The sequence below is a fragment of the Polypterus senegalus genome, chromosome 6 (assembly GCF_016835505.1).
Source record: "Polypterus senegalus isolate Bchr_013 chromosome 6, ASM1683550v1, whole genome shotgun sequence".
NCBI lineage: Eukaryota > Metazoa > Chordata > Cladistia > Polypteriformes > Polypteridae > Polypterus > Polypterus senegalus.
The window spans coordinates 34,189,725-34,211,608 of NC_053159.1; the positions used below are offsets into that span (position 1 = coordinate 34,189,725).

The 21,884-nt window shown below is 41.0% G+C and overlaps 1 protein-coding gene across 1 annotated transcript in view; it reads left to right on the top strand.

The window, feature by feature from the left end:
• The window catches only part of LOC120530493 (claudin-16-like), a 42,830-nt gene that overhangs the window by 20,673 nt on the left and 273 nt on the right, over window positions 1-21,884 (top strand). The window contains exons 3-5 of the mRNA XM_039754924.1: window positions 9,361-9,496; window positions 21,124-21,288; window positions 21,447-21,511. Of these exons, the coding sequence (XP_039610858.1) occupies window positions 9,361-9,496; window positions 21,124-21,288; window positions 21,447-21,511 (366 nt within the window). The remainder of the gene's footprint in view (window positions 1-9,360; window positions 9,497-21,123; window positions 21,289-21,446; window positions 21,512-21,884) is intronic.

Genomic DNA, 21,884 nt, shown 5'->3' on the forward strand with positions numbered 1-21,884 from the left:
ATACGTCAGCTTACTTTATTTAAGCTCATAATCAACAGATCAGGTTAATTCTGGTTGAATGACAATATGAGAACACAGTATGGCATAGAAGAAAGACTTAAGGCATAACATTAAAGACAAAGGGTGTGCTTCATTTTGAATGTCTATAGATAGATAGATACTTTATTAATCCCAAGGGGAAATTCACATACTCCAGCAGCTGCATACTGATAAAGAACAACACACACACACTGGAAGCTGGGCACACAGTGAATGGCCTAGCCGCAGCAGCACATGATAAGCAAATAAAAGACATCATTGCATTGATTGGGTAGTCGCGGCCGCGCACATAAAATCCATTGCTGGGGAGACGCCACACATACAATAATCAGCTACACGTCAGCACAGATTAAAATACTTGCTGGGGAACTAAACAGTACTTGCTGGGGAGACGACACAGTCACGATTATCAACTGCACGCCGCACATTACATCAGTTGCTGGGGACACTCTGCTGATTGACCACTGTTGTGACAGAAAATTTAATTCATATTACGGACATCAAAGCCAGTATTACTGTTAGAGAAAATTACAGGCATTTTACGGAAATACAAACCAGTATTACTGAGAGAGAAAATTATAGACACATAATACACTGACGCATATTACAGCCACATACAAGCCAGTATTACTGTAAGAGAAAATATTAATAATAATAATAATACATTTTATTTATATTGCACTTTATATGAACGATCTCAAAGTGCTACAGAGTAAAATAAAGTAATAAAACAAAAAAATATATATTACAGACATATCTACTAACAACATGCCACCCAAAACAAAAAAGGACACGTCAAGTAGGACAAAAGACACAGACAATCAAATCCTATACAAGCAACATCTCCTGGAAGAACAGTCAGCTCAACAAGTAAAACATCAACAAAAGAAAGGCTGAAAGACAAAGAAAAACACGAGCAAATAGATCGATTGAAGAAAAAGAAAATGAACGTCTTATAAAACGCTAAAAGAGAAAGACTCAGAACCAGTATTCAGCCATGGTCAGTTATATGTTGCATTGACAAGAGTTAGAAGTTTTCCAGATGTTGTTGTCAAGGTTGTAGATGGTCCTGAACAAGGCAAACTCTTGCCAAACTCAGACAGAATATTTACAAGAAATGTGGTCTATAATGAAATTTTATAGAAAAATTTCATGAGGTAAAAAAATAGAGCATTTTTCCTAAATATCTTCTTCAGATATTGTGTCTTACAGATTGTTTTACACTAAGGCAATATTAATTATACTTACTGTATTGTTATATATGTTTCTATTTTATTTTTATTATTATTTTACTTTAGGCTTCTTGCAAAAATATTTTTGACAAAAAAAATTTAAGACAAGAAACAGAATGAGGTCAAGGTCCCTTGCCATTTAATATAGACTGTTCCTGCTAATGTTTATGCACTACTGTTCTAGCGCCCGTTATTGTAACGGGCTTAATGTCTAGTATTATATATATATACACATTATTTTGATAACTTTTGAAGATCACGATTCAGAAATTAATACATATGAGATGTAAAAAGGGTACAATCAAAGGATTTGAAAGAAATGACCTTAAAGAGGTATAACAAGTAGAATGTAAGCATGTCAGTTTGTGATGCCAGCAGGAGGCTAGGCATGTCACTTATTGACATTCTTTGATCATTTATTCAGTGAAGAATTAGATATCAGTTAAGTGAGCTGCATAGCAGAAGACTAGATGGCTTACAAGAAGTTCATTTTGCACACAAACGCATGAACACTTTGATGCCTGCTGTGATATGTGACTAACAAGCTCCGTTCTACCTGTTAGGAACTGACTGGAGCTGTGCCCGTACTTCTCCCCTATGTTAGCCTACAGCACTTGACATTTCCTATCTTGGTTTGTTGCAATACAGTCATGTTATGCAGTGCCAGGGAACTTAATAAGGTAAAACCCAAATGATGCATTGTTACAATATTGTGAAAAGAAAGACAAACGAGCATAAAGGTTTGGGGTTTCTGGCCCCGTATACTAAAGAACATAATTTCAAAATGAAAAAGTCATCAAAGTCAGTACACAATTGCACCATGCAGATGACAGTAAAAATGGCAGCATGGGGAATATTTATGAAGAGGGACTGGAAGTAGAGAGAGAGGTATGCTGGGAAGGAGCCGAGATGGATGGTGGGATTGCTGACATCATCAGGAGTTGACAGAGGAAGGGCGGAAGTGGCGATGTGTGGTTAGTGAGTCAGGCAGATTCATGGCGGCGCTGCGTCTTTCCTTCTGGCATACGAGTTTACAATACCATTTAGGTCCGTCTGTGGTCCCCTACTCACATGTGTGTGACATGACCAAAGCTCAGACCCATCAGGTCGGGCGGACCGAACTGAGAGGTTGTGAACCCGGGAAAGGGCATCGGCATTGGCCTGAAGGTTGCCCCGACGATAAGTGACGGTAAACTTATAGGGCTGAAGGTCCAAAAACCACCTGGTAACTCGGGGGTTCGACTCCTTATGAAGTGACATCCACTGGAGGGCTGCGTGGTCAGTCACCAGAGTGAACTCGCGACCCAACAGGTAATACCTCAGATGAGTTACCGCCCACTTAATGGCCAAGGCTTCCCTCTCCTCTGCCGCATACCTGGTCTCCCGGTCCAGCAGTTTCCGGCTCAGTTAGATCACGGGGTGCTCAACACCATCAACGCTTTGGCTCAACACGACGCTCAGGCCTGTGTCCGAAGCATCGGTCTGGAGAATAAAGGGCAGAGAAAATTCAGGGGTTTTTAATATTGGTGCCGAGGTCAGGTCCTTCTTTAGGTCACTGAATGCTCGTTCCGTTTTATCATTCCATACCACATATAAAGGAGCCCCTTTCTTTGTTAAATCAGTCAAGGGTGCTGCCCTTTCAGAGAAGCGGGGCATGAACCGGCAGTAGTATCCCGCTAACCCCAAACAGGCCTGCACCTGTCTCTTGGTATTCGGACGGGGCCATTCCAGGATGTCTTTCACTTTGGAGCATTGTGGTTTCACCTGTTCCCGTCCCACTAGGTAGCCTAAATATTTGGCCTCCTTTAAGCCGAAGAAGCATTTACGGGGATTGATGCGGAGGCCGGCCTTCGCTAGCATTGTGAGGACAGCGAATGCCTGCAATAAATGCTCCTCCCAGGTGCCAGAATAAATGACCACGTCATCCAGGTAGGCGGCACAATAGGACTGGTGGGGCCTAAGTACTCTGTCTACCAGACGTTGGAAGGTCGCTGGTGCCCCGTGCTGCCCAAATGGAAGGACCTTATATTGCCAATGCCCACTAGGGGTACTAAAGGTAGTTTTCTCTTTGGCGGATGCCGTTAAGGGAATTTGCCAGTATCCTTTAGTCATGTCAAGGATAGTCAAATATCGAGCCATACCCAATCTCTCAATGAGGTCATCTACCCTGGGCATCGGGTAGGCATCGAATTTAGAGACCTGGTTAAGACGTCTAAAGTCGTTACGGAATCTCCAGGAGCCATCCAGTATGGAAACGAGAACAATAGGACTAGACCACGGACTATGACTTTCCTCAATAATGTCCATGTCCAACATCTGTTGGATTTCCAGTTCTACCTCTGTGCGTTTTGCTTCCGGGAGGCGATAGGGTCGCTCCCTGACTACCACTCCAGGTTCGGTGATGATGTCGTGTTCAATCAGCAAAGTACGGCCCGGTGACTCGCTCACCACTTCAGGGACAGCCAGGATCACTTGTTCCAGCTCCTGCCGCTGGAGGGATGTTAGATCTGGACCGAGGTTAAGGGCTGATGTGCCTGCGAAAAGGGAGAGGGCCCTACCGGAGTTGGGAGCTTCCTCCCTGTCTCTCCAAGGCTTTAACAAGTTCACATGGTACACCCTCTCGCTTGGCCGACGATTTGGCTGTTTCACCACATAATCGATGAGCCCTTTTCTCTCCTTAATCTCGTATGGACCCTGCCAATGGGTTAATAATTTGGAGTGGGAGGTGGGAACGAGCACCATCATCCGATCCCCAGGATGGATTTCCCAGAGAGTCGAGTTACGATTATAACACCGTGCTTCTGCGTGAGTCATGTGTTCTTTTAACATAGGTCTAATTTTGTTTAGACTGTCGCGCAGTTGCGCGACATACTCTAACACGTTAGTGGAGGGTAGAGCTTCAGCTTCCCATCCTTCTTTTATTATGTCCAAAAGTCCCCGGGACGGGCGTCCATACAATAGCTCAAATGGGGAGAAACCCGTAGAGGCTTGAGGCACTTCCCGGTAAGCAAAAAGCACGAGAGGCAAGAGCTGATCCCAGTTCCTACCGTCCACGCTGATTACCTTGCGCAGCATCTGCTTAAAGGTCTAGTTGAAACGCTCTTCCAGTCCGTTGGTTTGCGGGTGATAGACAGATGTCTTCAGATGCTTGATACGGAGTAACCTGGCAACCTCCCTGGACGTATCCAAGGTAAAGGCCGTACCCTGGTCCGTGAGGACTTCTTTGGGAATTCCCACTCTAGAAAAAAGGCTGACCAACTCCCGTGCGATGTTCTTTGTGTTAGCGGAGCGCAGTGGAACTGCCTCTGGGTACCAAGTCACGTAATCGACCATAACCATTATGTACTTATGGCCACGGTTCGAGGGCTCCAGGGGTCCTACAAGGTCTACCTCGATCCTATTAAAGGGAATGTCCACTAAGGGTATTGGAACGAGAGGAGCACGGTCCCTCCAAGGTATCTGACTTGTCTGGCATTCCGGGCAGGACTGACAGAAATGTCGGACCTCCTCATTAATTCCGGGCCAATAGAAATGGAGCTTTATCCTCTCCAGGGTTTTTCGCCCCCGAGATGGGTGCCTAGGAGGTGGGCATGAGCTAGTTTGCAAACTTGCCGCTAGAAGGTACGCGGTACTAGCAACAACTTCTGTACCTCGCCCTCATGAGTCGCGACTTGATACAACAGATCATTCTCCAAAACAAAGTAGGGCTCCTGTGGTATGGGACTATCCGCCGAGCGGCTGCCAATGGAAACAATAGCATTCTGCACAAACTTCAGGGAGTCATCATTCCACTATTCCCTTTTAAATGAAGCAGGCATAGACCTAAACTGATGGTCCATGATGTCTAAAGGATCCAGTTGCTCGGGGGAAACAATGGTTCCTCGGCTCGTGCCCTCACCGGCGGATACTTCCAGATCAGGGTCCGTCACCTGAGAATCTTCCCCTAAGCGGTCTACGTCATCATTGTTTGCCTGTGTGCACGGCATGGGGGCCGTGGGGAGGGTGCCCTGCCCATCCATAACTAGACCCAACGAGGCTACAGGAGTGGTTGTTATTCTACCGCCATTAATCTGGGACCAGTCATGTCCCAAAATCACCGGAAAGGGGGGTTCAGGTAACACGGCGACCGACAATCGGCTTAAGTCCCCTTTCCAGGAAATGTAGCACTTTGCGGAGCGATACGATCTGGTCTTACCATGCACGCAAGTGACCTGCAACTGCTGTGGTAGCCACTGTTGTGGCAGAATATAATGGCGAGCCACAATGGTTATGTTGCTGCCGGAATCAAATAGGGCCACCACCGAGTGTCCGCTCACCAACACCACTCCCGTATTAGGGATCGCCAAGGGATTGGACAGAGAACAGTACCTTTCAGCGGCGGCCCAACTGCAGTCCATGGGCTCCATGTTCAGAGGGCAGGTTGGTGAAAGATGTCCGACCTCACCACACTTGAAACAGTGCGGTAAGGCCGGCTTTTCTCTGGGTTTCACTGGAGCTTCCGCAGCACGTCCAGGAGACCCTTCATGTCTTTAAATGGATGCCGTGGAACCTGCTGGGCGAGATAACTGGGCATGGCATTAACTAGCCCCTAACACGCCACTTGTTCAAGTACTTTATGAGCCTGGGGACCCTCAGGCCGTAGCCAGCATCCCATCTTGCCCCAGAATTCAAAGGCTTGTGCTCGGGCCGGGCGATCGGGGTGGAACTGCCAGTTACGCCACTCACTCGCCTGCTGGTCCGACATAATGCTTTAGCGACTTAGGATCTCCTCTTTCAGGAGGTCATAACTCGCGGCCTCCTCCTCGGGGAAGACTTAAGTGCAAGCTTAAGTGGAAAATTAAAGAAAACGTACGAAGTAATTGCAACACAAAAACTAACTTAATCAGTTTTAACGCAAAAATATGCAGACGAAAGAGAAGCAGCGGGCCGCTATAGGATGGAGAAAAGAAGAGCTGCTCAGGAAGTAGCAAGCACATTAACTATCGATTCAAGCAATCGAATACTAAGCAGAGACAGAGAAAGAGGATGAGAAGTATGAATGCTCAAATCAAGTGTATTCACTGCATGTTATCATGCAGTACAGTACGCCGTTACTGATGTGTATATATATATATATATATATTTATGTATCCTAAAGTGCTTAAGTAGGTTAAGGAGCACATATATAAATACTTGATTAAGTATTAGTTATAATTGTACTCTGGGAAAATTCCTAAAGGCTGTAAAGTAAGATAAATTCCATTAAATAAAAAGGTTCCTGGGCAGTACCATGCATGACAGGTAAATGAATAAGAGAAATTCTGAAGTTAAAAGATCAATCATCACATGACAAGAATGGGAATTAATGATCAGTCAGCCTGAGTTTAGAAAAGGAAAGTTGTGCTTCACTAATATGCTGGAATTCCATAAGGAAGAAACAACAATACAATCACATGTAATATTATTTTTCCGGATTTTCAGAAAGCGTCTGATAAGGTACCTGTGTTTGTGGGTGCAGCAAGACTGATATAACAAAATAGAAATTGGCTGATAAGTTTTATTGGCCAAAATGTTAAAACAATTAAAAGAAGAAAAGTACAAAACTGTTTAAAAAATCAGAGGCCTCAAGACACAGGGTAGAACTCTAGGTTCCTAAATATTTTCCTTTTTTTTTTTGTTATGAAAGGTTATTTAAAAGGTCACCTTACCTCAGTGAGTGTTTATTTATAGAAAGGGGATGTGGAGTTAAGGTTAAAATTGAGCTTTTTTAGAATTAAAAATGCTGCAACACTAAATTGGATTAAGCATGTTGAAGAATGTTAAGTCATTTTATGTTATGCTGGATTAGAATTAAAAGGGATATGGCCTGGACTTGAAAGTTTTTTCTTCTGAATTCAATTGATGAGTATTAGGGTCTTTACAGAAAACAAAATGTTGGGACCCTAAAAACTTGACCAATGAAAAAGTGTATGATTGTGAAAAACTAAAATGAGTTCAGTTGAACAGTGCTTAGCAGTGGTTTGTGGCTTCCTTTCCTCATTCTTACCCTGTATATACATTGCTTGCATGATCCATAGGTTTGATCAATATTCACTATCCCAATATTCTGACGACTCTTAATTTTAATGGCACATGTGAAATTGGTTGTGTTTGGTGGACTCACAGATGGGCTTAAAGTGGAGAAGGACAAACAAACTGTAATTGCCTTTACTACACTATTGGCACGTAGACTTAACTCACCTCTATTAGGTCAGTGGGTAACTGATGTTATATACTATTTGAAATTGGAAAAAATCAAATTCTCACTTAGAGGATCTGTGCAGAACTTTTGAATAACCTGGCAGGATCTAATTAATAACATTTTAGAATAAGCTTTTAAAGCACTGAGGAATCAGATTCTTTCCTCATTTTTTTTTCTTCTCCATTTATCTTTATCCATCCATCCATCCATCCATTATCCAACCCGCTATATCCTAACTACAGGGTCCCGGAGGTCTGCTGGAGCCAGTCCCAGTCAAAACAGGGCGCAGCGCAGGAAACAACCCACGGGCAGAGTGCCAGCCCACAGCAGGGCGCGCGTACACACGCACACACACACACAGGACAATTTAGAATTGCCAATGCACCAAACCTGCATGTCTTTGGACTGTGGGAGGAAACAAGAACACCCGGAGGAAACCCATGCAGACACGGGGAGAACATGCAAACTCCACGCAGGGAGGACCCAGGGAGTGAACCCGGGTCCCCACTAGCGCTACCCACTGCGCCACCGTGCCGCCCTTATCTTTATTTACTTATTAATTAATCTGTTTACTTATTTTTAACTAGTGTGGAGGACTGCTGGCTTCCCATGCCGGTCCCCACCCCAGGCCGCCAGGAGGAGCTCTCCCGACAGCAGGATCGTGCCCCGAGGTCCAGCAGGGCCTTATGGACTTTGTAGTGTTTATACACAGCCCTGCTGGATACCTTGGGGACCACCAGGAGTCGCTGTGGGGGGGCTTATGGGCTCTGTGATGCCGTATGACCCGGAGTACGTCACGGTCACATGACGGGAGGAAATGTCGTGCTCCCGGGTTGAAGTGGTGGATTGGTTGCCCTGACCCGGAAGGAATAAGGAACTGTGGACTACTGGGACAGGAACACCTCCGGGTCAGGGGCTATAAAAGGACAATGCCTCAGTCCAGACACTGAGCTGAGCTGGGAGGTAGAGGAGCAAAGTGTCTGGGCGAGTTTGTTTAAAAGAGTTTATTATATGAGTAGTGTGGAAGGTGCTTGGTGCACTGTAAAAAATAATAAAGAGTCTTGGACTTTTACCTGGTGTCTGGAGTTGTACCTGAGGGTTTAATGGAGCACTAGAGCCCCCTACTGCCACACTAGCTTTAAATTTTTACTCTGCTGGCCATGCTCTCTTTCTCAGGGGTGATGGTTGATCTTATTTTTGTAAAAATTGATCTATTTATATGGAATGTTGTGTGATTACAATTAAATCAATAAAATAAAAAAAAAAAAGAAATTGGTTGTCTGCATTACAATGTAATGGTCAGGTGGTCCATGATAGTCTGTTACTGTCAGGAGGGTCTCTGGCAACGTTTCTTCTAGTTATAGTACCTCAAAAACTTAAGTATTAATAATATGTGTTTTGTAGTCTATGGCAATGGAAATCACTCAAGACCAAATGTTATAGTAATCAGGTGACAAATAAAAAGGATAAAGCTTTTTTTTTATATTCATCCACAAAGAATTTTTTCAGAGACCAGTTTCATCCATGTTATTGGAACATTTTGCCTTGTGGAGAAGATTAGATGAAGCCTCATTGCTGTAACAATTAAGTGAACGTAAATTAAGTGTATTTGCTGCTGATGTGGCCAGACCTGCCTATGCTGTGCCCTCCCTTGTTATAAAGGGGTCTCTGACTCTACTAGTGGCTGTTTTTTCATAGGCAGACTTATTGAAAACTTTCTCCAGAGCAAAAGTTCAAAAGCACAGTTCAGTAAATGATGACTAAACATTATCAAACCTATTTTAATCCAATTCAGGGGGACAGAGTTTCAGAAAAATTTTCTCCATCCTTACAATTGAATGTTATCTGCTGCTTGTTTACTTTTCACAGCAGGATGCCAAGGACCAGTTTGCTTCTGTGGGCCTGAGTATCAGATGTAGGGGTTTATGGAGCGAATGCTTATTCGACAACACAGCAAATATCTGGACCTGTGACTTTCCTGTCTCTTACATGGGAGAACTCCCTGGTTAGTGCTTCTGCTCTTTGTGTGTACTGTGCTTATTCTGGGTGCCATTGTAATTGTGGCATGACTTCTGATAAGATAGCATGTGTCTAACATGTAGCAGTGGGTCAAGAGGGAGAAGGGCGTTGTATTGTAGTGGGAAAAATCTATCAGAGAAAGAAAATGCAAGAGAAAGATTCCAATAGAATAAACTGTGTTAGCCATCCACTGCCATTCTACTTCCAGTCTTACATTCCAAGCCATTAGGGTCTTAGTCTTAGTAGTGAAGGTGAAAACCTAAGTACAACCCATAAATGTTTTATCTTTTTTAACATATCAAGATTTGATCTTCATTAAGTAAGAAAGTAATATAATATAACAAACATCACGCCAAATTTACACTTTCTATTTTTTGTAAATAAACCTGAATGCAAATTTTGCAAGTGGAAAAGGAAAGTACATCCGTAAATTTACCACTGTCTCATACACTAAAGATTACAAACAGGTGAAAATGATTAAAACATCATTAGAGGTTTTTTTTTGGAGGAGCCTGTCTTATTATTTTATTCAAACAGTCTGTTTGGTTTGTTCTTTGTCATTATCACCATACCAAGATCAAAAGCGCTTTCTAAATCCTTCTGAAAAAAAGGTTATTGCTGTCTTTAGAAAGGGAATTAAAAAGATCTCCAAAAAATTGCAAATCGACCATCCTACTGTCTGGCAGATCATCTATAAGTGGAGAAGATTTTAAACAACAGCCAACTTGCAATGGCCAGGCCACCCCAGCAAGTTCAGCCCAAGAGCAGAACCCAAGCTGCTGAAAGACGTCTTCAAGGACCCCACAATTTTATCATGGGAGCTACAGGTAGCTCTAGTCACTGTTGATGTCAAAGTGCATGAGTCTACCGTTAAAAAGAGGTTGCAAAAATGAGATCTGCTCCATTTGGAAAACCAAAAGAGATAAAACCAATTGTATCATAAATGTTATAAGTCACCTTGGATAAAGGCATCATGTAAATGATATATCCACATATGATAAAGAAGAAATAACATTTCATGTGGTGTACTTACTTTTCATATGACTGTATCAAACACCATTTGCACAAAATTAAATGAATTCATCCTGAAATAGATTATAAAGAAAAAGTGTGATGATACACATAAATGTGTCATTACATTTTGAAAAAAAAACTGCATAATTAAATAATAATCGCTTGAAAGGTGCAGTATTAAATATATAAATAGTCATTAACTTCCGAAACACAGCATTATTAAAATAAATACCTTGTAAGCATTGTAAAATATCTTTTCTTGATTTTATTTTGTTTCAATAATGTAATTACATTTTAAAATTACATATTTTAAAATATATAATATATTTTAGAAAGGCCTTATTTTTATAGACTGCTTTTATGTAAAAATAGGACTTCTGAATGGCACATTTCCCACGTAATCACGTGAACTGACTGTCAACACAGTGCGTAGAAAACCAGGAAGACCTCCAAAAAGTGCTTAAGAAAACATGCATTATATAATTGAGAAGGCAGCGAAACAATAAGAAGCGAAGCGAGTGGCATATACTACCATATTCATGAGAGCTGCTACCTCGGAAAGAAAGCAAGGTGTAAACCTAAACTTTAAATTAAGTTCATAGACAGGCTACGCTGGCTTTCACATGCCCACAGGTAATGCGGGATACAAGTTTAATGAGAGGACGCAGGATATAAACGAGAGTTTTGATCACTTTGTAACTAAGTTAAAATTGTAGGTGAAGGGGTGTGCTTATGCAAATTCCGAGAGACTGTGTTTGTGGGGATTGACAGTTAAAGGCGGGTGGGGAGTCACGTCATCATCTCCCTCCCATTCATCTATTTGCTCTGAGCTGAGCTCATGCTAACGCCGTCTTCCGAAGCAACTTCGTCAGACTGCCACCAAATACTCACAGAAAAATCCACAAGTTAATACACACGCTGTCTCTAGAGTTTCTCCACACTGAATCCTCCAGGCACTACTTACAAAAGGTCACATTGACAATCGTGTTACGTTATTTTTAAAATCTTTCCTTTTCTTAGCACAAGCACAGCTGAGAAGCTTCGATGCATGTGCTCCATAACGCGTTAAAAATAATGCATTTAATCACACTTTGCATTACAAGCAAAGGGAGCTTTTGTCAATGCATGATTTCCTGGTACACGATTACATTGATCAGCGCATCCCGATTCATTTTACCCTCGCACCACCTTAGTTTGAGAAGAAGTATGAAAAATATGAGGTTAACACAGAAAAACAGATCACCAATTCAAGCTTTATGAATAATCGATTCGCCATCAATAATTGTTTTGGTAAAGCCATCCTCCTTCCATTTTATAATTTTTCTGCCACTAGCCATGATTAAATGAGCGGTAAAAAGTAAGAGCAAAGCGAGGGTGACTTATTTAGGCAGGCATATATATGACAGCAACACTCATGACAATGTCAATCATGTTACGTTATTATTAAAATGTTTCCTTTTCTTTTTCATTACTTCTTTAACACACTACTTCTCCGCTGCGAGGCGCGGGTATTTTGCTATATATATATATATATATATGAATGACCTCCAAAGAGCGCTGAGACTTTTGATATCATGAGCGTGTCTGCAAAACTGGGGTCTCCTGCCCAGCAAAAGTCGAGCAGCCAGCGCGTGCATAGCTGTGCCGGCCTTTGAGACGCTGACTGCGCTTCTGCCTTAAGTCAAAGTGAGCACTTTTAATTTTTTTCATCCTCCCCCTGCGCTATAGCCCAGACAAGTGCAAACACGGGACCCCTTTTCTACACCACGGCAAAATAATATTAAGGCGATTCACACTTTCTTTTGCATACGATTATGAGGTCCTCACCGGATTATGAAGACACGCACACGAGTGGAGGACTGACAGTGCCATCACAGCCGATTAATGGCGGGGCGTCTCACCAGTCTACACAAGACCCACCGCGACTGTCCCCAAAAGGCGATCATAACGTCAGCAAACACATCTCTCTATACTATATAAAAGAAAAAGGCAACTTTCCTTTCTTTACACCTTTTTTCCTTTTATCCCAAACCAAAGCCTTTCTCTCTTAACACTGCAGAGGACACAAAACTAATTTTCTTTAAATGCCGGTAAGGCACATTACCAGAGGCACAAATTTGAACGTTCACATAGAAAATGTAATTTCAATGTACCTGTACTTCTTAAAACGTTAATGTTTTACTGTTTAATAACTTATAGACTATAATTTATTATTTTTCCCTTGCACTCAGTGACCAAACCTATACACACACATATAGACACATACAAACATACACACAAGTATATGTATGTGTATATATATACACACACACACACATACATACATACATACATACACACATATATATAATTTGTGTGTGTATGTGTATGTATGTGTGTGTATATATGATGTAGATAGGTATGTATGTGTATATATATGTATGTATGTATGTATGTGTGTGTGTGTATGTGTGTGTGTGTGTATATATGACAGCAGCAATCCAAGCTGTGAGAAAACAGTAAAAAGGAGGCGTGTCAGACGTCGTGGTACATTTTCTGATGCAGCTACCGAAAACAACTTCGTGACGCTGCCGCCAAATACACAAAACAATTACTTTGACAATCATGTTACATTATTTTTAAAATGTTTCCTTTTCTTTTTCATAACTTCTTTAACACATGACTTCTCCGCATAACAGTGACCAATTCCATTGGTATTTTTCTGCTAGTATTAAATATAAAGGAATATTTCTAACAAATAATAAAATACAAAAATAAATAATTGTATTTTTAAATGTGGCAATCTATACATATATAAAATGCTTTTCGTGTTTGAAACAGGAATTACGTATGGCACGTGAAACGGAAATTATTTATGACCACAGAACATATTATAATACAGGAACTAATCACTTCATTTGTGGACAGCATTTTTATACCGTCTTTACCAATTGTTCTTATTTCTGTGAGAGTTATTTTACTGATATTGAAAAAAAGTAAACACACCAATCTATCCCATAGAAGTGCGCCCCGCGTCACCCTCTCCCAGCCCTCCTCTTTGGACTCCAGCGCTGAGCCGTCCGCCGCCAGGCGCGTTCTGACAGAGAAGTTTTATTTATTCGTCCACGTGACTGTCGCAGAAACTGCCACATTCTAACTTTTTTTTAATTGGCAGTACTTGATAGTCGAAGAGATGAGGAAAACAGCTTTGCGTCTTTCTACTTTTTAACTGCGCCGAGCTGTAAACAATGTGAAGACGACACTGCCTTCAGCAGTGAGGGGTCGTGAGAACAAAGTGGACGCTCAGAGGTGTGGAATGTCGGGCTGCTCGGCCGGGTCGAGAGCTTTGCAGTTTCGGGCGGCGTCCTCTCTTCTCGCACTGTTTGTGACACTTTGAGTGTCCCATCAGCTCCTGGAAGAGTGGAAATCTTTGCGAATGAGTGTGATCGGCGCCATTGAAGCAAAACTCTCTTTGTAAATTGCGCTGCATGACTACTTACTGTCCCTTAAGGTGAGTTTGTGTCACTAAAACCCTGCAACATTCAAGGTTGCTTTTGTGATGAATTCTTTTAAGAAGATGGAGGGTTTACATCTAAGAAGATGTACCGACCTCTTCATGTTAAGTTTTGGACTTGGGCAGAAGGTCCAAGCAATTCCCATTAAGCACGGAAGGGCAGCGTCCACATTTCTCAGAATAATTTTTTTCTTAAATCACAGGCACGTAATGCAAGGTTGTCTAGCAGAAATTTGCAGGATTGCATAGAAAATGTAATTTCTATACCACAAAGATCGTGTAGCACCTTTCACAAGGGAACTGCTACCGAGAGATGGTCCAAATACATTTAAGCTGCTGTTAGTGCTACTTACCTGTTGTGTTATAGCATCTTTAAAGTATACTTTACCCAAAAGCACTCCAGTACTGCTCAATGTATCTTTACTTCTTACATGTTAATGTTTTACTGTTTAATAATTTCTATACTACATTTTATTTGTTTCCCTTGCACTCAGTGAGCGAAGCCACTGGATAATCCACTAGTATTTAAATAAAAAAACACAATGATGTGTGAGCATAAATCATTAAATGTGTCATGAATTATGTTCTGTTGGTTATTTCTTCATATTTCTCTTTAATCATTTCTTTATTTACACCACATTCAACATGAAATATGCTCTAAAGTGTTAACTGTCCTTTTCATCCGACAAGGTAGAGAGGATATTTTCTAGCAATTACTTTGTTTCGATTGGTTGAATCATCAGGAGAGTGGATGCCCACTGTCACAACTTTGCAAATGCCTATGAGCTACAAAGTTATGACTGTGCACATCCATGGCAGAGATAGATAGATAGACACTTTATTAATCCCCAAGGGGAAATTCACATACTCCAGCAGCAGCATACTGATAAAAACAATATTAATTAAATAGTGATAAAAATGCAGGTATAACAGAGTTAAAAAATGCAAGGTGGAGAGTGCGAGGCAGGTATAGCAGACAATATCATTGTATAATGTCAACGTTTAACGGGTGGAATTGAAGAGTTGCGTAGTGTGGGGGAGGAACGATCTCCTCAGTCTGTCAGTGGAGCAGGACGGTGACATATACAATAAGTGAGATATACAGTAAGTGCAAAAAAAAAAATGGTCAGAGTTACTATACAAAGCAGCTACTTTAATTCAAGAAGCTTTGATCAGCCTCTCAGGAGTCTGCACCTGAAGGGTCAGCTTCTTCATGTACAACTACTGGCCAGAGCCCACCCTGTCAACCTTAGACGGGAGAAAAGGACGGTTTACATTTCAAGGCTTACTTCATGTTGCATGCGATGTCACTGAAATTAATAAATGAAGGAAGAATTAAACAAATGCATAAATAAATAATGACCCTAGGACTGATTATTTCTTGGTATTGCTCCTTATAAAACTTTAATTTTTCTCCCTCAAAGAACCAAACTCTGCCCCACTTGCTGCAAATAGTACAACAGGTCCTGTAGGTATGGTGTGAATACACACATTTAGAGCCATCGCACTTGTTACTTTTATCTTTGGTGGCTCTTGTCTCGGGAATACAATTTTAGGCTAAAGTGGATGCAGCAGAATATAAAGTCAGTCACCATTTTGTTGTCAGCATTAACTGAGTGTTGATTACACTGTGACACGTGGTGTAACAAGAGCAGGAATCTTAGAGACTGTTCTAAGTATGCAATTTGATAAATAGGCATCCAGCCAACCCCAACATTCAGCTCCACTACAAATCATCCAGCCCACTCCCATTCTGAAAGCAACAAAAAGGGGGATTTGGAAATTTAACTCTCGCCTCCATTTTTCGGCACCACCTCAGTTCTAGCTGCAGAAGACACTTCAACGCCACAATCTTTCCATTTACATAGCAAAACTAACTTCAGAGAGGAGCTTGGTTAAGGTCTTTGGTTGTTTGAGTAGAAGCAGTATAGTAGCAGTACAGTCAGAAGTTTAACAGAGTCAGACAGAGAGAAAATGACAGAACAGCACGGGTGCAACAAGTGGAAGCAGGGTAAGTCCCTGACCACACGGATGTACAACCATATGAAGAGCATCTTGTTCCCACAATGATGAGCATGATGAAGGCTACTGATAAATTACCTGCCCTTCTTATGCTGCAGTATCCATTCTGACGGGTCACTATAATCTAATAGACACTAACTTCCACAAGTATAGAGTCATTTACAATAAAATGAGATAGGCATCTCAAAGCAGAGTGCTGGAACACCTCCGAAACACCTCATAATGGTAAAAGGCCATCAGAAACATGAGTCTCTGGTATAACTGTCATGAACAAGTATCAATAGCTAAAGTTTTAGCTCTCCAGCTGCCTTTTTGATTTGAAGGAAAGGTCCAAAGGCTGGATTACTCAATGATTTCAAGCAAAACTTCATACAGTTTTAAACCATTTTGGTAAACTAACAACCAACAAATGATACAAAGGGTGACTAGTCCAATAAACTGCAGCATACCCCAGATGTCCCTGATCCCTCTGTAACCAGAATAGTATGTTCATGGTTATATAAAAGATTTTGTGCTTAACCCTTGACACTTTTTTAGTCTGAAGTTTGTCCTCATTTAAAAGGGTCCTTTTTCACAGCTCATGTAGAGTCTAATATTTATAGTACATGATAAAGTACAGAATGGCACATAGTTAGGAGTCCTGCCCTGGACTTAAAAGCAGCAGATGCAGTACAGCATAGTTAGTCTTTATGCTTGTTTTGTTTCTACAGCACTGCTGCCTCACAATAAGGACATCATCCTGGGTCCTCCCTGCACGGAGAGCAGATTGAGTAGTGAGAAAGGCGCTATATAAATTTAATCAATCATTATTATTATAATTATGAAGATCTATGTTCAGGACCCTTAAAGCTGACTCGTGACCAATTTGTGGAACGATATCCAACTGAGAATACTCCTGTGAAATGCAAAGTTTAGCAGTCGGTGAAGAAGTGGAGTTTTGTTATAAGAAATGCACTGAAAACAAGAAATTCTTTTGTCTACACCCTGAAGTTGACATCAGCATTGCAAATCTTGCCGAAAGTAGTCCTCATAAGTCAATGCAATGGTTATCACAACAGATGGATGCATCATAAAAGTCTTGTCAGTATGTACTCCATAATTTGCCAGCTACTTTTTTCATTTTCCACCTGATACTTATATAGTATGTGTGCATAAATGTATCCCATGTCAATATGTAAAATAAGTGAAATCTAAGAAAAAAAATCAGCATGTCTGTAAGCCCCTTCAGAGCGTAAAAAGCAATAATGTAGTTATATAATATATTTACTGCCTGCTAAAACTGCAATTTGATGCCACTAGAAAAATTAATCTTAATATAAAATGGAGAGAAAATCATCCAGATGAGATGCTGTATGAGATACGGACATTCCTGAACAACAGTTATTACAGGCCATACTGTGCAGTATAAGGATCTTCATGTTACAACACCATAGACCATAGATCATAAGGGACAGAAGAAGTGCTTCTGTTATATTGCATTTCTGGAAGTGTGGCATAATTGAAGAGATACGTTTAAACCAAGATTACAGGATGTGGTGGAGTACAAAAGGTGTTCAGTTTTGTTGATGACTCTAAATTTCGTGCAACCATGTGCCCTAGGAGTCAAATCTAGGTCCCAGCCTCATTAACCTCATACACATCATGCTCCACTTCCCTTACCCTTGAATCAAGATTTAAAGGTTGTGACAGATAGAGGGTGCCACCGAGCCCCAAACTCTGGACACAACCAACACAAATACAGTCACGGGTTCAAAACAGAGGTGTTTATTATAAAAATACTTCACAAAGGTTTCTTCAAAGTTTGTGGAAGTACAATTATAAACAAATATTCTTTCTCTTCTATTCTTTTTTCTTTACTCTCTCCATCCACCTACCTCCAGTGAGTATTGCCTGTTTTCATCCCAACTTTGACTCCACTGGATGGCTTACCTTGGTAGTACTTCTGGTACCAGGGTATAGTGCAATAGAAGCACTTCCAGGTCAAGTAGAAGATCCCAGAAAAACAGAATTATAAGTCCTACAGCACCCCCTTTCTGCACCCATGGGACCCAGCAGGGCTGACTTAAGGCAACTACAACTCCCATCATACCCTGCAGGGGTCCACATGCCTACTGAGGTCCTGGGATGCTGCCATCTAGCAGATGGGAGGTAAACATATTGCAAAATTGGAGATGAACTGCCATGCCTGGAAAATAGTTGAGCTTTTATCCTGTCAGTGATCACCTGACCTGAATCTGACACCCACCCCTCCAAGGTTATGCGCCAAGCCTATTACTGTGGCAACACGGATGCACACATAGCAGCACTCATCACCACAGCACTCCACATCAGACAACTATCCTGTTCACCCGCGTCAATTATTTCGTCATCCGCACCAGAAAAAATACCGGAATGCGACACGATGGGAAGCAAGGCCCAATATAATGGAAATGCGTGCCAACACAAGCTTGACAAAACCGTGCGCCCGCAGAGAACAAACCGGATCGTAAACCTTTCCAACACTGAGCTTTCCCATCCCATGTCTTTCCGTAATATTAAGTACAGTATATTAACTTAGAGTCTCTTTCTTCTAGTATTGATTCCCTCATGGACATTAATAATTTATTGACTCCTGAAGAACTGGTCTCACACTATAACACTGGACTTAATGGTATTCTTAACTCTGTCGCTCCATTAAAAACTAGATCTGTTTCTTTCTCCTTCTCTGCTCCCTAGTTGACGCCTGAAATTTGGCTTTTGAAAGCCAAAGGCCTGCATCTTGAACGGTTATATAAAAAAACTGGACTCTTTGTTCACAAAGAGATGTACAAAAAACATATACTTTATTACAAGGACTGTATTGCCCAAACTAAATCTAACTATTATACTCTCATTATTTCTTCCAATGAAGGAAACACCAAGTCATTGTTTTCACTATTTAACAATATCACCCAACCCCCGGATTCTTTACCTTCTCACCTTTAATCAACTGAATTTTGCAATTCCCTTATGTCCTTTTTTAGTGAAAAAATCTAGAAGATTCATCAGTCTCTCTGTACGGATTCCTCCAGTACTTCATTTGAATTTCACCCACCAACTCGCTCATTTTCCTCTTTTCAGCTTCCTGCTTTCTCAGAAATCTCAGATCTTGTCCGTAAGTCTAAGCCATCCACCTGTCAACTGGACCCTCTCCCTACAGTTCTAGTCAAAGCCTGCCTCCACTCTCTGGTCCCCCTTATCTCTGCTATAATCCACTCTTCTCTCACTACTGGTACTGTTACTTCATCTTTTAAAACAGCTGCAATAACCCCAACACTGAAAAAACCTGATGCCGATCAACTAATTTCAGTAATTTTTGTCCTATTTCTAATCTACCCTTCATTTCCAAAATTCTTGAAAAAATAGTGGCTATTCAACTACATTCTTATTTATCTCAAAATAATCTGTATGGACAGTTCCAATCTTGTTTTCGTCCCCTCCACAGTACAGAAACGGCACTTATAAAAATTACTAACCACCTCCTTATGGCAGCTGATTCTGGTTTAATTACTATTCTCATCCTCCTTGATCTAAATGCAGCCTTTGACACTATTTGTCACACTACTCTTCTCAATAGATTATCTTCGATTGGCATTACCCACACTCCACTAGATTGGTTCAGATCCTACCTCTCAGACCGCACTCAGTTTGTTCAGCTTAAAACTTTCACATCCCAGCCCACCGCTGTTACTTCAGGTGTGCCCCAGGGCTCTGTCCTGGGTCCCCTCCTTTTCATTATTTACCTCCTTTCTCTTGTTAATATTTTTTGTAAATATAACATTAGCTTCCACTGTTATGAAGATGACACCCAGCTCTAGCTCACTAACAAACCTACTGCTTCCTTTCCACCCTCCTCACTTACTGATTGCATAGCAGAAAACAAATCCTGGTTGTCTTCAAATTTTCTTAAATTAAATAGTGACAAAACTGAGGTTCTCCTCATTGGTACAATATCAACATTATCCAAACCTGATCATTTGTTCACAAGATTTAATTTGTTATTGATAATTCATTCCTCTATCTCCCCTTCCCCACAGGTTAAGAGTCTGGGTGTCACCATTGACAGTACTTTATCCTTTCAGTCCCACATCAATAACATCTCCCAGTCTGCATATTTCTACTTGCGTAACATTAATCGTATTCGCCCCTACCTCACTCCCCACACCACTGCTACCCTTGTTCATAGCCTTGTCACTTCTCGTTTGGATTATTGCAATTCCTTTTTCCTTTTCTTTCTTGCAAGTTTCTCTATAAGCCTCAACTGGTCCAGAATTCAGCTGCCTACATCATAAATAGAACCCCCTCAATTCACCATATCACTCCCGTTCTGCAGCAGCTTCATAGGCTTCCAGTTCAATTCTGAATTCAATTCAAAATTCTCCTGTTAACATTTAAGGCTCTCCACAACCTTGCCCCTCCATATCTGTCTGACCTCCTCCATGTTGCCATTCCCTCCCGTACCCTTAGATCCTCTTCCTCCATCCACTTGACTGTCCCCTTCGTCCGTCTTACCACAACTGAATGCTCTGCTCTCCAGCTTTGGAACTCACTACCACCTGAGCTTAGAAATATTGAATCATTTTCACTTTTCAATTCTGAACTTAAAACTCATTTATTTAAGACTGCTTTTTCTCTTTGATTACAATTACTCTGTCTGATTTTAAATTTTGTATTTTACTTTTGTTTATAATCTGTGTTTTGTCTATTGTTCAGTGTCCTTGAGTGTTTAGAAAGGTGCCTACAAATAAATAAAATGCATTATTAAAAACAAAACTAATTAAAAACAGAGTAAAGTGCTTTAAAATTGTTATAGTGTGAAGCGGTGTCTCAACAAGAACATATTGCTAAATCCACATTAATACTTCTTACTACTTTTATGTCTTTATTTCAAGGTGGATTTTCCCTTAATTTTAATTTTTGAGTTTTCTACTTAATACATGTCTTATGTAATATATATCCGTATGTAAGTAGTTTGTTTTTATTCATTTTTTTTTTTTTTTGCATTACTAACAATGTCGTCACTAAAGTGTGAGGTTTTCTCATTTTTGCCTCACTTTCCCTTGCAGCAGAAGTTATTGTCATGCGGGTTATTGACGTCGTCACCTGTGGGATGTGCATCCTGGCCATACCTTTACTCATCTGTGGAATGAGTTGCATCAGATGCATGAATGAGACTGAAAGTCGTAAAGTCAAGCTGGTATTGAGCAGCGGTCTGCTTTTTCTTTTTGGAGGTAAGTTTTTATTATTATTATTTTATTTTTTTAAATAATTTGTTGCTTTATGATGCCACTCTTGCCAGATTGCATTGTCACAACGTGCAAGCTGATTCTGCTGTTAGATGGAACCATTGCACTAGTCTTCTAAGCTGTTCATGCCTGCTTGTCTCTAGGTGTTTGTGGGCTTTCAGGAACGGGCTGGTATGCTGCTGCCACCTGGAACAAATACAAACAGGAGGTGGGTAGCTTGATTAAGGCCGTTTTCTGGGTAGATGTCTCATTTTCAGCAGAAACCCCCTCAGGGTCCACACTTAGCATTTAGGAGAAGTGCATCCTTATCGAGGTGGGTGAATGACTAGCCTATGGATATTATTATGTGGGTCTTATTATTTTGGAATATATAGAATAGCTTAGTTATTAGCTAAACAAATATAGGTAAGCTTGATGGACTGAATGGTCTCCTCTCATTTGTCAAATGTATTATTTTCATATGTACAGTTTTATAGACTTGTGAGTAGAAGTGTAGCTTACAAAAATAAATGAAACAGTGTAATGGGTTGTAACCTCACGTGTGAACACGAGGCATTGCTGGGAACATGAAGGAGGACATT